This window comes from Plasmopara halstedii (assembly GCF_900000015.1).
Source record: "Plasmopara halstedii genome assembly, contig: Scaffold_437, whole genome shotgun sequence".
In the NCBI taxonomy this organism is placed as follows: domain Eukaryota; phylum Oomycota; class Peronosporomycetes; order Peronosporales; family Peronosporaceae; genus Plasmopara; species Plasmopara halstedii.
Window position 1 is genome coordinate 239,187 of NW_020187357.1, and position 13,072 is coordinate 252,258.

The 13,072-nt window shown below is 46.4% G+C and overlaps 4 protein-coding genes across 4 annotated transcripts; 2 read left to right on the top strand and 2 right to left on the bottom strand.

Moving 5' to 3' along the window:
* Window positions 1-5,978: 5,978 nt before the first annotated feature.
* On the top strand, window positions 5,979-7,427 carry PHALS_09931 (dead deah box rna; the record flags this gene model as incomplete). Its single annotated transcript, XM_024725271.1, has 1 exon — window positions 5,979-7,427. The coding sequence occupies one exon, from the start codon at window positions 5,979-5,981 to the stop codon at window positions 7,425-7,427; it is 1,449 nt and encodes a 482-aa protein (XP_024576064.1).
* A 95-nt stretch (window positions 7,428-7,522) lies between these two features.
* Window positions 7,523-9,391, bottom strand: PHALS_09932 (Anaphase promoting complex, Cdc20, Cdh1, and Ama1 subunits; the record flags this gene model as incomplete). The annotated part of the gene is made up of 4 exons (XM_024725272.1): window positions 7,523-8,243; window positions 8,306-8,388; window positions 8,468-9,218; window positions 9,276-9,391. The coding sequence occupies 4 exons, from the start codon at window positions 9,389-9,391 to the stop codon at window positions 7,523-7,525; spliced, it is 1,671 nt and encodes a 556-aa protein (XP_024576065.1).
* A 554-nt stretch (window positions 9,392-9,945) lies between these two features.
* PHALS_09933 (ubiquitin-1-specific protease) lies at window positions 9,946-10,899 on the bottom strand (the record flags this gene model as incomplete). Its single annotated transcript, XM_024725273.1, has 1 exon — window positions 9,946-10,899. The coding sequence occupies one exon, from the start codon at window positions 10,897-10,899 to the stop codon at window positions 9,946-9,948; it is 954 nt and encodes a 317-aa protein (XP_024576066.1).
* Window positions 10,900-10,985: 86 nt separating this feature from the next.
* On the top strand, window positions 10,986-12,459 carry PHALS_09934 (cdpalcohol phosphatidyltransferase; the record flags this gene model as incomplete). Its single annotated transcript, XM_024725274.1, has 4 exons — window positions 10,986-11,575; window positions 11,643-11,837; window positions 11,905-12,094; window positions 12,157-12,459. 4 exons carry the CDS (start codon window positions 10,986-10,988, stop codon window positions 12,457-12,459), a joined length of 1,278 nt encoding a protein of 425 aa, XP_024576067.1.
* Window positions 12,460-13,072: the final 613 nt, after the last annotated feature.

A 13,072-nucleotide genomic window follows, 5' to 3' on the forward strand; every position in this document is an offset into this window, starting at 1 on the left:
ACCACTCCCAGGGCTTCCCGCTCGGAATACTCACCGCTGTCAGCAGAATATCATTTGCTCTCATGAGCAATTGGTAAAAACCATCGACCAAGTCGAGTGCGCTGTACTTTGTCCAGCCAACCATATTGTTTAATTGGGTATCCTTCCTAATATCGGCGGCTGTCGCCGGAACAGTGGCAGCATTTAGCTTATTGTAAGTGTGAGCGATACGCCACTTGCTCCGAATACAAAGCATGGGTGTCTAATGGGTAGACTTGCTCTCATGTACCATTCCTGCCTCGTGCTTCGCACGGAATTAAGCGTCAATGACGTCACACTGCCCCCTGGGCAGGGGCCATTGGCGTGTTACGCAGTATTTGGTTCCCGGAACCAGGTCGATCTCGTGACGCACACCTCGGACCGGAGGTAGGACCGACGGCGGGTCCTTAGAAACGACGTCCTAATATTCCTTTTCCAAAGGATAGTACGGATCCGAGGGATCCTTCAAGATCGACGATTCACTTCGTGCGTTCAGCACCCTCTTGGCATCCTTCAGGACAGTTTCATCCAGAAGCGACGACGAGTCAACCTCCTCGTTCGGTCGTATAATGGCCACCTCGGCTAAATTGCCTGCCTTCAAGGCCCCGCCAAACTATTCGAAGGATATCTCGAGGCTCAAAAAGAGCCATACACATGAGGCTGACGTCACCGTCTTCCCCCGTCAAACCGTTGATAAGGGTGTACGGTAGACGCACCCTGGGTCACGGTTGGCGCCCTGCGTCTTGCAGATAATAACGCATCGTCGTTGCTTCTCCACGAAGGTTTTACGTCTCGGCGATACCAGTGGGAACGCGCACTTAGCGTCATCCAGTGTCCCTACCCCATGCTTCACCGGCCTTGATGTCACAAACAACACCAGACGAAGAGCTGTCAGTTCCGCAGTCTCCGTCCATGCCACTCCACGCGCATCTGATAGGCCTTGCCCAAGATGCCTCGGACCTCGTTCGACCATGCCAGTCGTGGCATGCAGCGAGCGACTACTTCAAAACGGTGAGCAGTGCTTTGTGGGTTACGAGCCTCTTCACGTGCATCACTGAGGGACTCGCCCTCGATACTTTGGGCCTCGTCCGACCATGCCATTCTTGGCATGCAGCGACTGCTCTGATACTTAGGCAGCGCTCAGTGGGTTACGTGCCACTCCACATTCAGCTCGCGAGCCATGTTCGGGACTCCTGTCCGACACACCTCTGGTGTTCGACAACTCGGATACTCCGAAATCCAGCACATTGACCATCCGGGTCGAGTCCCCGCGCCAATAACGCTTCTGCTTTCTAGCAGAGGTGATTTTAGGACTCATCAAAGCTCCACCAGGAGACGTGCGCGTAGCACCCAAGGTCTTCGACTTCCAATCAATCCATGACTCATGGTGTTCCAATCATGCCATACAAAGGATAAGGTCATAACTTGAATCCGAGTCTTAGACTAAACAGCATTCCACGATATCAACGACAAGGAACTTAACACCGTGGTCCACAAGGACTCTCGGCACAGTGACACATGTCTCCGTCGCTAAGCGAACATTGACGATGTCACTCAACCGCGCTTTCAGCGCCTCGGCATACAGCTGACATCCTTCGATTGTGGAGCGTCGAGCATAATTGTCCAACCTCCCGGAGTCGATCAGAATCTTTCACGGCTTCTCTAAGCCCCTCACGGTCTCTTTCACGACCAGCAAGCCCGGCTTGCATACACGCTCCGTGTTTAAAAGCACGGAGCTCTTCGGGGCTGAGCCCTGACCTCTCCCTTATTAAGGCTCAACAAAACTCACTTTTTCCCCAGTTGGGCGCCCCGCAACAACTTGATGTTGTCGTTTCCATGCGACAATTCAGAAGGCTGGTGAGAAGATGCACATCGGTTCAATGATCCTTGACGCGCCTTGCGCAAAGGACAACCAGTCCGAAGATGACGGGTGTCTCCACATACGAAACACCGTCGGGTGTTTGAACGCCGCCCGGCTGCTCGGAGTTCTGCCTCCTCTTTCCCGGCATAGCTGAAGACCATTGGCTCAGGCCCGCTCAACGAGCTACTACGGTGTGCATTCCAACCAAGTTGTACCAACTTATATTTAAATTTGGCATTCGATGCCACTTTCACCGCTTCTTGTAAAGAAGACGGATGCACACGGAAGACTTTCATTCTGGCCTCGCCAGCGTGGAGGACCTTCATGAAGACACCACCTCGGAGAGAGGATCGGCTGCCACCCCGGCAATAAGAGTTCACAATCCTTGGACAAACTCCACCAACTATTTCTTGCCCTGTCGGGCGGCAAAAAAACGCGTTCGCACGCGATCTGATTTCTTAGGCGGCGAGAAGACTCGCAAATGCTGACGCTTCTGCTCCTTCCAGGAGGGGAACACAGTTCCAACCAATCGGGAAAAGTCATCCGTCTTCGACGGTGGCGTCATGGACGCAGTCGACAATGAAATCTTCTGCTGTAGGTGCGCTCGTAGAGCATTTTCATTGCTAAAAAACGTCTCTAGGCGCGCGCTGACCGCGCCAAGTCCTTGCGAAGCGAGGTGTTGCACGCCCTTAGGGCCAAGCAGAGCTTTTTAAGACCGTCCTGCATGCCCTGGGGTGAAAAAGAGAGCTGCTTCATCCTCACCGAGGATCAGTCGTAACGACTGACTACAAGTGCTACCAAGTGCAGCGGGGCTGTCGTAGCACCTTCGCTTAGAGGAAGCTAAGCTGAGGTCGGTGACCTTTGTTCTGAACTTATAACCATTACGGGTGTAGCGGATTGCAATTCGCTTACTCAGGAGAAACATAACCTTAACCCAGGGCAAATAAACGCTTCCGCTCAAAAAATAACTGTATATCTTTTTGTTTGATATGCGGCAAAACCGCCTATATCTAAAGCTATAGATTTTTTTATTACATAGTAAAACCTTATCAAAATGCATATCTACTGGCAGTTCAGCCACGGAGTAGCCTCTTGTTAAGGTGTAGGACACCATTGTACGGTCACACTATCTTGTGTGACCCACCCCTGCATACCAGGATACGTCTAACCCGTATAGAATTTCACTTGTGGCTTCGTCGCATAACACCCTTATGACGAATCTGTAATTGATACCTTTGGAGCCTTCGGGTACCGCTTGCTCTTTCGGCGGTCACCCGTCGTAAGTAATTGCGCAACACTTTTAAATGTGACAGAAATTTCATCAGCTCCAGAAAGCTCGAAACGCCGGAGTTGACAGACAGCAATCTCATGTTGTCGATAAAAGTTCGCTTGATTTGGGGCTGTAATTATTATTCTCTACTTTCACGAGGTACAGTAGAACCAACCCTTTTCAATTGATCGCCCTGCGTCCAACGAGACAAGACGTTTCCCTGGGAGGTATTTGGTCGGACAACTCTGTGTAAGAGCCTGGAACTTTGAATCTCATTCCAGAAGAGAAGGGGACAAAGCGCAATTTTTTAGATGTATTTGTTACGGACTCCACTGTGCTGCTCGGTGGCTAAGCTAAATTTCCCTTCTCTCTTGACACGACTGAGTTCTGTCGCATGCTGCGCTCATAATGCTTCTACATCCCTTAGTCTGATTGGTCCTCACGACAAGAAAATTGTACTGCGCACTCAATGTGAAATCCACCGCATCGTTAGCAGTGGATGCGTGATGCGGGAAGTCTGGTGCAAACAATACCTGTATGGAGCCCCCCTAGCCGTTTCCACCTCTGGGTGAGTATCTACCACCTGCTGTCGAGAGTTAGCAACTTTCGCACCCAGTTCAATAGTCTTCGCTTCCCTTGACGAAAAAAAGAGTTTTTAGCATTTATAAACAAGTCCTCCGATACTTCTCAAGCTAGAAATGCCTCTTGAAGCTTTGCACTCAAGTTCTTATTCTCGTCCACGGCCTCCATTCATGGAGTCTGATCCCCCAACACGCTTATGCTCCATCTGAAGCATGATTAATTTATGGTCCTATAACCAGAGAGACATTCACGCGATTTTCCTTCGGAGGTCTCGACATTCAACTTCAGCGAGCTAAAGTGCGAGCTAGTCGTGCTTCCACCGCCACAATGTTAAGGCATTTCTGAAGGTTCTGGCCAGCGCCTAGCAAGTGACTTCCGGAAAGCAAGTTCCGCTTCTGATCCCTGGTTCACCAATCGCCACTTTTTTTAGACAAATGATTATCTTGAACTTACTAAGTAAGTCTGGTTGCACTGAGACTGACTATCGAGCAACTCTTGTTTCATTCTCGCGTCTTTTAAGCCTCCATTTGACGACAAGCGCTACTTGGTACGATTGAAATGCCGTGTACTCTGCACAGAGAAAACTTTGACTTAACCTTTTTTGCTCACAACACCTAGTGCTAGGATTTGTAAGCTCCACCAGGCGTGAAGCAGAAAGCTTCTCGAGTAATTAATCACATAGTCTGCTCGTTTGATCAAATCCGATGCTATGTTCATCCAAAAAACGATATGAACTACATAATGTGGGCCTTACAGCTCAAATTTTCTGTACAGAGTCCCATCACCCTTAATATCTGAAGTCTGAAGGGAATGGTGTTATATAAATTCTGATCATAACAATTGTCTTTAAGAAATGAGCTTCATGCGCCAAGTTTGCTACGCTGTGGTTGAAAGCCGAGACATGCAGATTTTTATGCGATGACGAAGGAGGAAAAAAATCCGCAGGTGATTGAATGTTAGCGTACGCAATCAATTTACCTATCGGCTTTTAAGATGATATTGTGTCTTCGCTGTATTCGAACACTTACAAGTGAAGCTGGATTGACTTGAGTTACACTTTAAACTCAACCAAGCGATTGCGAACAAGTCCTAAACTTGCAGACTCGGTATGAGATTTCGTTTGCGCGCATGAGAAGGCCAGAAAAGATGAGATCAGTGCGATTGCTATCAAATTGAACAATTTACCGGTCGACATGTACATATGCCTGACTTCTGCTGAAGTTGTATTGGATAAATCGTAAAAAGCGTCCACGACATAGATAATAGGTGAGCAAAATGTTTTGAATGCAGGTATCGACGGTGACGTCGTCAATGACGGATTTGATCTGCGCCGTCTTTGATGTAGTGGATATCCGAAAAAATTCTCATTCCAACGATCTTGGGACATTGACAATTGCTCTTATAAAAAATTATTTTGTCGGACAAAGTCATGATTGCCATTAATATGATCGGTCTTGTAATGGCAGGTCAAGTAGTGCATTCACCACCTTAGGTTTGCCCTTCAGGCTCTACGCGCAGTTCACTTGCTCGGACGTCGTAGTATAAGTTCTGAAGGAAATTCTCACCGAATGCAATGAGCTAAACCCCACTTAATGTCTAAATTCGGAAATGATGGCATTAGGCATATCAAGAAAAAACTAAAGTTTAGATCGCGCGATGTGCGACAAGAATATGAATTGTGGGAATGCCGAAAATGTCAAGAAAGCTTCCAGCAAAATTATTTACAGTGAGCATATCCCCCGGATTTCGATCTGATTCGGAAAGAGCTGGTGTTGTACTCACAAAGTGAAATTACTGATAATTGGGACTCATCTAGAGTAGGAAGATATGTATGTGTGCCGGATTGATACTTCACAAATCGCGCAAATGACCTTGCCAAAATTGATAAAGGCAGCCCTCAAAACCATAATGTACGCTGCCACGCTATAAATGGCTATGAATGTTCTAAGGTCAGATTGTGCTTAATTTCCGCTTTAGTGCTTTCGGAAATTAAATTGGTCTGAAGTCTAAGATAGTGTGTCAGTAAGTTTGCGAACACATATGCACCAAAACACAATACCAAAAAGCAGCAGCAGAGAAATAAGGAGCTTGGAACAACAGGTTCAAATTTCTACATCTGCAAGCAAGTGAAATCAAAATTTGCTGTGACTAAATTTCAGTTTTTTAATCATTCGAATTGTTATTCTTGGCCAATCACCATTTTTCAGGTCTCTGCTCCAGTCAAGAGACATATATTTCTACCAGGTCATGCCACAACCCACACCATCAGCTCTTACTCAGGCCCCGGCTGACGCCAACAACGAAGCTACCGAGGGTTTTAGCGGCTCAAGATCATTTCAAGAGCTTGGCGTAGACTCGACTATCTGCGAAGCCATCGAAGCAGTGGGATGGACAGCACCGAGCAAGATTCAACAAGAAGCCATTCCACACGGTCTTGCAGGCAAAGACATTATCGGATTAGCCGAGACGGGCTCTGGCAAAACAGGAGCATTTGTAATTCCAATTCTACAAAGTCTATTGCAGAAGCCACAGCGTTTATACGCGCTAGTATTGGCCCCGACGCGAGAGTTAGCCTATCAGATTGGAGAGCAGTTTGAAGCACTTGGCGCATCCATTGGACTCAAATGTGCCTGCGTCGTTGGAGGAATCGATATGATGCAGCAACAGGTAGCACTGGCTCGTAAGCCTCATATTGTTATTGCTACACCTGGTCGCCTTGTGGACCATCTAGAGAACACAAAGGGCTTTAGTCTTCGCACTATGAAATATCTTGTATTGGATGAGGCCGATAGGATGCTAAGCATGGATTTTGAAGAGGAAATCAATCAAATTGTGCAGCTCATGCCAGCTGAACGCAACACGTATCTTTTCAGTGCGACAATGACGTCCAAAGTGCGAAAATTGCAACGCGCGTCACTTAAGGAACCAGTGAAGGTCGAGATTACTCATAAGTTTGCCACTCCCGAGACACTAAAGCAACACTATCTATTCATTCCGGCCAAATACAAAGATTGTTACTTAGCGTATTTATTGAACGAAGTCGCTGGACAATCTGTACTGATTTTTGCCAGCACGTGCAATGGAACACAAAAAGTGACGCTGATGCTGCGCAATTTGGGCTTTCAAGCTATTTGTCTACATGGACAAATGCCTCAGCCAAGTCGTCTTGGCGCACTAAACAAGTTTAAAGCCAAAGCCAGGAATGTGCTTGTGTGCACTGACGTGGCGTCTCGTGGTCTGGATATACCAAGCGTCGATGTTGTCATTAATTATGACATCCCTACACATGGAAAAGATTACATTCACCGTGTCGGACGAACGGCTCGTGCTGGCCGCGCTGGTGTTGCGATCTCATTTGTGACGCAGTACGATGTTGAGCTGTACCAGCGAATTGAGCATTTGTTGGGCACGAAGTTGAACGCGTATCCGTGTGAAGAAGAGACGGTTCTAGTCATGCTAGAACGTGTGAACGAAGCGCAGCGTATTGCCACTATTGAAATGAAAGAAGCAGCTGCGAATGGAACGGGTACCAAGCGTGGACGGCACTCGCGCGATGACGATGAGGAGGACAATAATGAAGAAAGTGACAAACGGTACAAATCGGCTAGTCGTGTGCCGAAGGGAGGTCGTGGTGGCCGGGGAAACAGCCGAGGACGAAATCGAGGACGTGGTGGTAGAGGCAAGCGACATAATTAAAACAAGCACGGAAAAATAGAAAAGGTTTTGTTTTTGTCCTCGCTATTGAAGGAGGTGTGCCTGAGCTAACCTCTTGTAAACTTATGCTGTCATGCTCATCGGATTTCGCTCCCAACGCTAAGCCGCAACATCAAGTCTGTCCCTAATCGACTGCCACAGTGACCTTTTGTACTTGGAAAAGCATTCCAGAAACGTAAGGTTTGATCACCCGCCCCTGTTACGATCGTCTGTCCGTCAGGTGACATGGCAAGGTAAAGCACGCGAAACGTGTGTCCCGTGAGCGTTGCGAGCTTGGCCATGTTTGGATACTTCCACACAATGATTTGATTTAGCGAATAGCCGTGTGTGCTGACGACTTCATTTGCGTTTTTTGACCACATAAGATTGCACACTTGCGAACCAGTGTCGATGTGAGATAATGGAGTCAATGACTGTGTGTTCCAGTAACGAATGCACCTGTCTGCTGTACCACCACCGGAGGCCAAAAGTCCATGTTGATGTGGCGACCATGCAATTGCTTTCACTGCCGCTGAATGTTCGTCAAAGCGCACAAGAGGCATCGTGGCATCGCTGGTGAGACCTGATGACATGGTCTGTACATCCCAAATCAGCAGTTTGTTGTCATTGCCTCCTGTCGCCAATTGCCGTCCATCAAAAGACCATTTCAAACCGCAAACTTCTTGCTTATGACCTGCCAATTTGTTCTGAAATTCCTCCTGCGCTCGTAAGTCGCGCACGAGGATACTACGATCTCGACTTCCGGATGCCAATAATTGGCCGTTCCAGCCTAAAGCTCCTACGCGAGCTAAGTGACCTCTGCCAAGTTGTAAATAGCCATGAGTTTTTAGTTTCAAACATGAAGGATACTGTATGCGTACGTCATAGTGCGAATTTTTTTTGCAGCACTGACGTCCCAGATCTGCACCTCTCCACTGTTGGTTCCGACCGATAAATGTGTACCCTGGAAACCATAACCAAATCTCAACTTAGCTGCGCGAGTAGTAAACCACGTGTTTAATATAACACAACGTTAGACTTACGCGATGACTCCAACTGACAGATGTGACGACATCGTTTGGCCCAAGATCACAAAGTACGGTCACTTTACCGGTGCAAGCACTCCAGAGATAGACACACGAGCTGAGACCAACGGCAACAACATTTGTGGTAGACCAGTCTACAAGGTTAAGGTAAAAATCGTCTTGCAGCGATGGCGCATCCAGCACTTTGAACGGTGTGCGTGCAATTCGTCGATGCTGAGATCCTCTCTCTTGAAGGTTATCGCTAAGAAAACGATGTGAAGAGGCTGAAAGTCCCAACTGAGGAGTATACATTCTCATATCTCCGTACAATGAAGGTCGTGGAGCTTTAAAGCGCAATGTATTGCCGGATGAGCTGCGATTCTGTGTTGTGCACGTGTTGCCATCATATATTGGAGAGTGCCGTGGGTCATGAATTGTACGCGTTTGATCGTGAGTTGATGCGCTCGATCCTGCAAACGATTTACTGCCGCCCAAAGTCGTATGTTCAATTGAATGGATCCCCAAAAGCTCACGTCTAAGCATTATTGAGTAAGGAGATTGGGTCGATATTTCTGACTGCTGGTTTTTCGAACTGTTATCCCCAGCAGGAAGCGTGGTTGTGATTAAACCACCTTGATGTCCGTATGTTCCATCATTAAGATTTTGGTTGCTGGATTGACATGGCGAATCGGCTTTTAATTCAAATCCATTGTCGAGCTTTGTGGTTAGCCGTGATGGAATATATCGATCACTATAAATGTTCTTTGGTCTGTGATGTCAAATATTTTAGCGCTATTCACGATGTTGGATGTACGAGGTGACAAACCTTTTTGAGATGAGATGAGGTAGAGTCTGGCGATTTTCGTGTAAATGCCTCGACAGTCGCAACTCGTATGGACAATGACTAGTGAATCCCTGTACAGCAATGCAATCTGTATCCATGCTGCTTATCGACTGCTCAGTTGCCTTTTCTTTTCCAGTCTGCAACCACAGTTTTCAAGGACAAAGGTCGTGTGTTTTTCGAAAGGGGTTTTGTTTGAAAGCAAAGCATGCCGAAAATATCACATTGGGATTAGGCTTGGCTTTACAATTTCACTGGAAAACTTGCAAGTTCTGAGAACACAGCACAAGAAGAGGCCTCCTAACGGCTCTCATGGTGGGAGAACGTCAATCATTTTCTGAACTGCTTTCAAAACTAAAGCATTGTCTCAATCAATAAAGATGGGATCCAGAACGCGACCTTGACGTATTTGACCGATCTCACCGTGAGGTGACAGCCAGCATAAGCTAAATCGTTAAAGCTATGAAACAACCTTGAAACCGAAGTTTGACGTAGCTGGGACAACAGCATAGTTATATCAATTAATTTTGCGCGTAAGGAGATTATTAAATTCAAAAGTGTTCCTTGCATAATGTATGCGCTTTTTTACTACGCTAAATAAATTCTCGAGATTCCGCAAGAATACTTTCGTGCAACCTAATATTTTGGCCAAAATTTAGCCATCTGAGTCGTTACCCTGCGCTCCTAATTGAAGCTGCAGCTGCTTGCGAAAAGACGTGATGGCTTGCTGGTCAATCTCATCGTTTATCTCTTCGATGCTCTGTCCACGTCCACACTTGTCTGCGTAAAGCAAACACGCAACACCACAGTCAAATCCACTGACCTGCTGCTTGTTTGTAATAGCGCTCTCAGTGCGCTCTAACCAGCATTTGTCTTGTGGGTAACACACATCGAGCCATTCAATTACGGCGCGGGGCACTGATCTATACGAAATTCCAGACCTTGACGCTAATCTTCCCATCGGCTCAAAAAGCTGTAGCTTTGGTATGGGGTTCAACTGTAAGCGGAACAAGTTCCAGTGAATTTGATCGACGTTGACAATAAAAATCAAAGGTTTCTGACGATTGTAATTCACGATGCAACCCAGTACGTCTCGTACGACATAATCTCGCTTTGTTCGCTGACCCTGATATCTCCGTTGCCATGGAGACCCTGTTGCATTCAATGCCGCCTCCAAATGCAAGTGGTAAAAGGCTGTAGGCAGAAAATGTACCGCTTTGTACAAATTCGCAAACTTCCAGAGCACTAAGTCGATGAGCGTACCCGTAATCCAGCTGGAGTCGTCAACGCGATCTTCTGGCCCAAAAGCTGATTGGAGTACTCGAAATCGTCGTCTCGTGGCTTCTTCAAGGTCTTCTTCAGTAGTAGAAAGCCGACATTTTTTTCTAGCCACTACATTACGACGAGGGCGCACACGAGTGCGGTCTCGGCGAACGGAAGAACAATGACGAGCAATTTTGTCATTTTCTGAATTAAGATCGCTCTGCGAATTAGAATTTCCATTTTTACGTGTATGTGATTTTCTCTCTAATAAAACCGGCGGTGATAACGCAGCGAGAGACCCACACGGAGAAGCAGAGCTGTAAGTCTTACGGGAGCGGAGTTGCATGTTGTTTCGACGCGACAGAAATTTTGTGCCCACGTGACGTGGTGTGGTACACGTAATATTCTACTTGTAAGATCAAACATTTCAAAATGGCAACCTCTTCATTTGAACCAGGCACGGTTGAAGCCTCACAGATCCATGCACTGAAGCAGCGCGTTCGTCATCGTACCACAAGCGATGGAAAGTCTACGTATTTTGGCAAATATGTCTCTCAGGAGGGTTCCGAAAAGTTGCGAACATACGAGTACCACGGAGCTGATCATTCCCTCGTGTACAAGTATGTGCTGACACCTATGAACAATTTCCTGGTCGAGCTATTGCCACTCTGGTTGGCCCCTAATCTCATCACACTTATCGGGCTCATTCTTGTCGGTGGATCGCACACACTGTTTATATTTTTATGTCCGCTCTTAGAAGGCGAAGTCCCGTGGTGGGCCATGGTGATCGCTGCTGTCACGCTCTTTGGATATCAGACATTGGACAACTTGGATGGCAAGCAAGCGCGACGCACTAACTCATCGTCACCGTTAGGTTTGCTCTTTGACCATGGATGCGACGCTTTGAACATATCAGTTGGAACTATGACCATGGTCAGTATCATGCAGATGGGAGCCACGTGGAAGACAGTGGGATTTGTACTCAGTGGCCATTTTGTCTTTATCTTTGCGACGTGGGAAGAGTGAGCTATTTTGTAAATTAAAAACATATCTATCCGAAGCTGACAAAAATTCGTGACTGGTGTGCAGGTACTACTCTGGATCGCTGGAGCTTCCAATATTTAATGGTCCGACTGAAGGCATTTTGATTGGGATCGCGTTAAAGTTGTTCACTGCAATTGTTGGTGTCGACTTTTGGAAAGAGGAGAGTATTGAAGGTGTGCAAAACAACTCGTTGTTTGTCATCGTCACAATGATAGGCTCGTGCTTTACACTTATGATCAAGTACGTTTCAACTCCATGCTTGCTCTTCCACTGTGTTAATGATGCGGTTTTCTGTCCTTTCTTTTAGTGTTAGGAACACAATGCATGCTGTGCGCCTGAACCAGGATTCAGTTCTTGTAGCTTTCACACGACTTCTGCCATTCGTCATTTTAAACGCACTTGCTGGCTTTTGGGCTCTGTTCTCGCCTTCTGACATTTTTTCACAACACCCTCGCATGTTTTTGTGGATGCTTGGACTGCTTAACAGCAAATTGGTGGTTCGTACACGATGTTGTGTATGCATTATGAGGTGTGCTTACACTTTGATGTTATTTTTTAGCTACACTTGATGCTAGCACACTTATGTGGCGAGGAATATCACCCGTTTCGTAAAACCCTTGTGCCAATTTTTTATGTGGCTGGGCATTGTGCTTTTTGCATGTTGGAAGGTGTTTATGACGCCGTGAACGAAGAACTGATTGTGCGTGAGTTTTTTTTTCTCTCCCTTGCCGCGTACGTGCACATTGTTTTCACCGTCGTTTGGGAGGTTAAGAACGTGCTGGGTGTCTCTGTGTTTTTAATTCCGCATTACTCGAGATTGAGAGCCCAAGAGAGCAGTAAGCCAGCAGCGAAATCATCGTAGCACATTTTAAGAAGATAGAGGCATCCCTATGTGAAATATATGAAATTTGGCTTACTTAATAAAGTGTGTAAATTTTCAAGCGAAATTATATCGCATCCCTTAGATTTTGTCGCACATTTTTTTTCGATATATTGCAATATATTGCTTGGGGCGTCCAAAGGTCAAGCTATCTAGATGCGCCGTTGTAATATTGGCTCATAGTATATTTACGAAACGAGAAACGTAAGTGCCCAGCTAGATATCTATATTCATCGACGTAGATTTGAGCTCAGAACTATATTTAAAAATCTTCCAAACAATTTTTGATATTGACATTAGAATATTGGCATGACAATAAGATGAAAGGACATGTAAGAGTTCTAGTCCACTGTCGAAGAAGTACACTTTCTTATCATTACTCACCCTGTACATGACGCTCGATCTTGAGCATATAAAATTAATAATTCTGTTATGATGTGCAGACGGGCAACCAAATTCGATCGAGACACTGCAGCGGGGCTGCCGTAGCAAAACGCTTAAAGAAACGTACTTTAGGTCACCTACCTTTCGTTCTTTCAAGAACCAAGTACTAGTGCAGCGGATCGCAATCCGCTGCCTCTAAAAGTACTTGAAA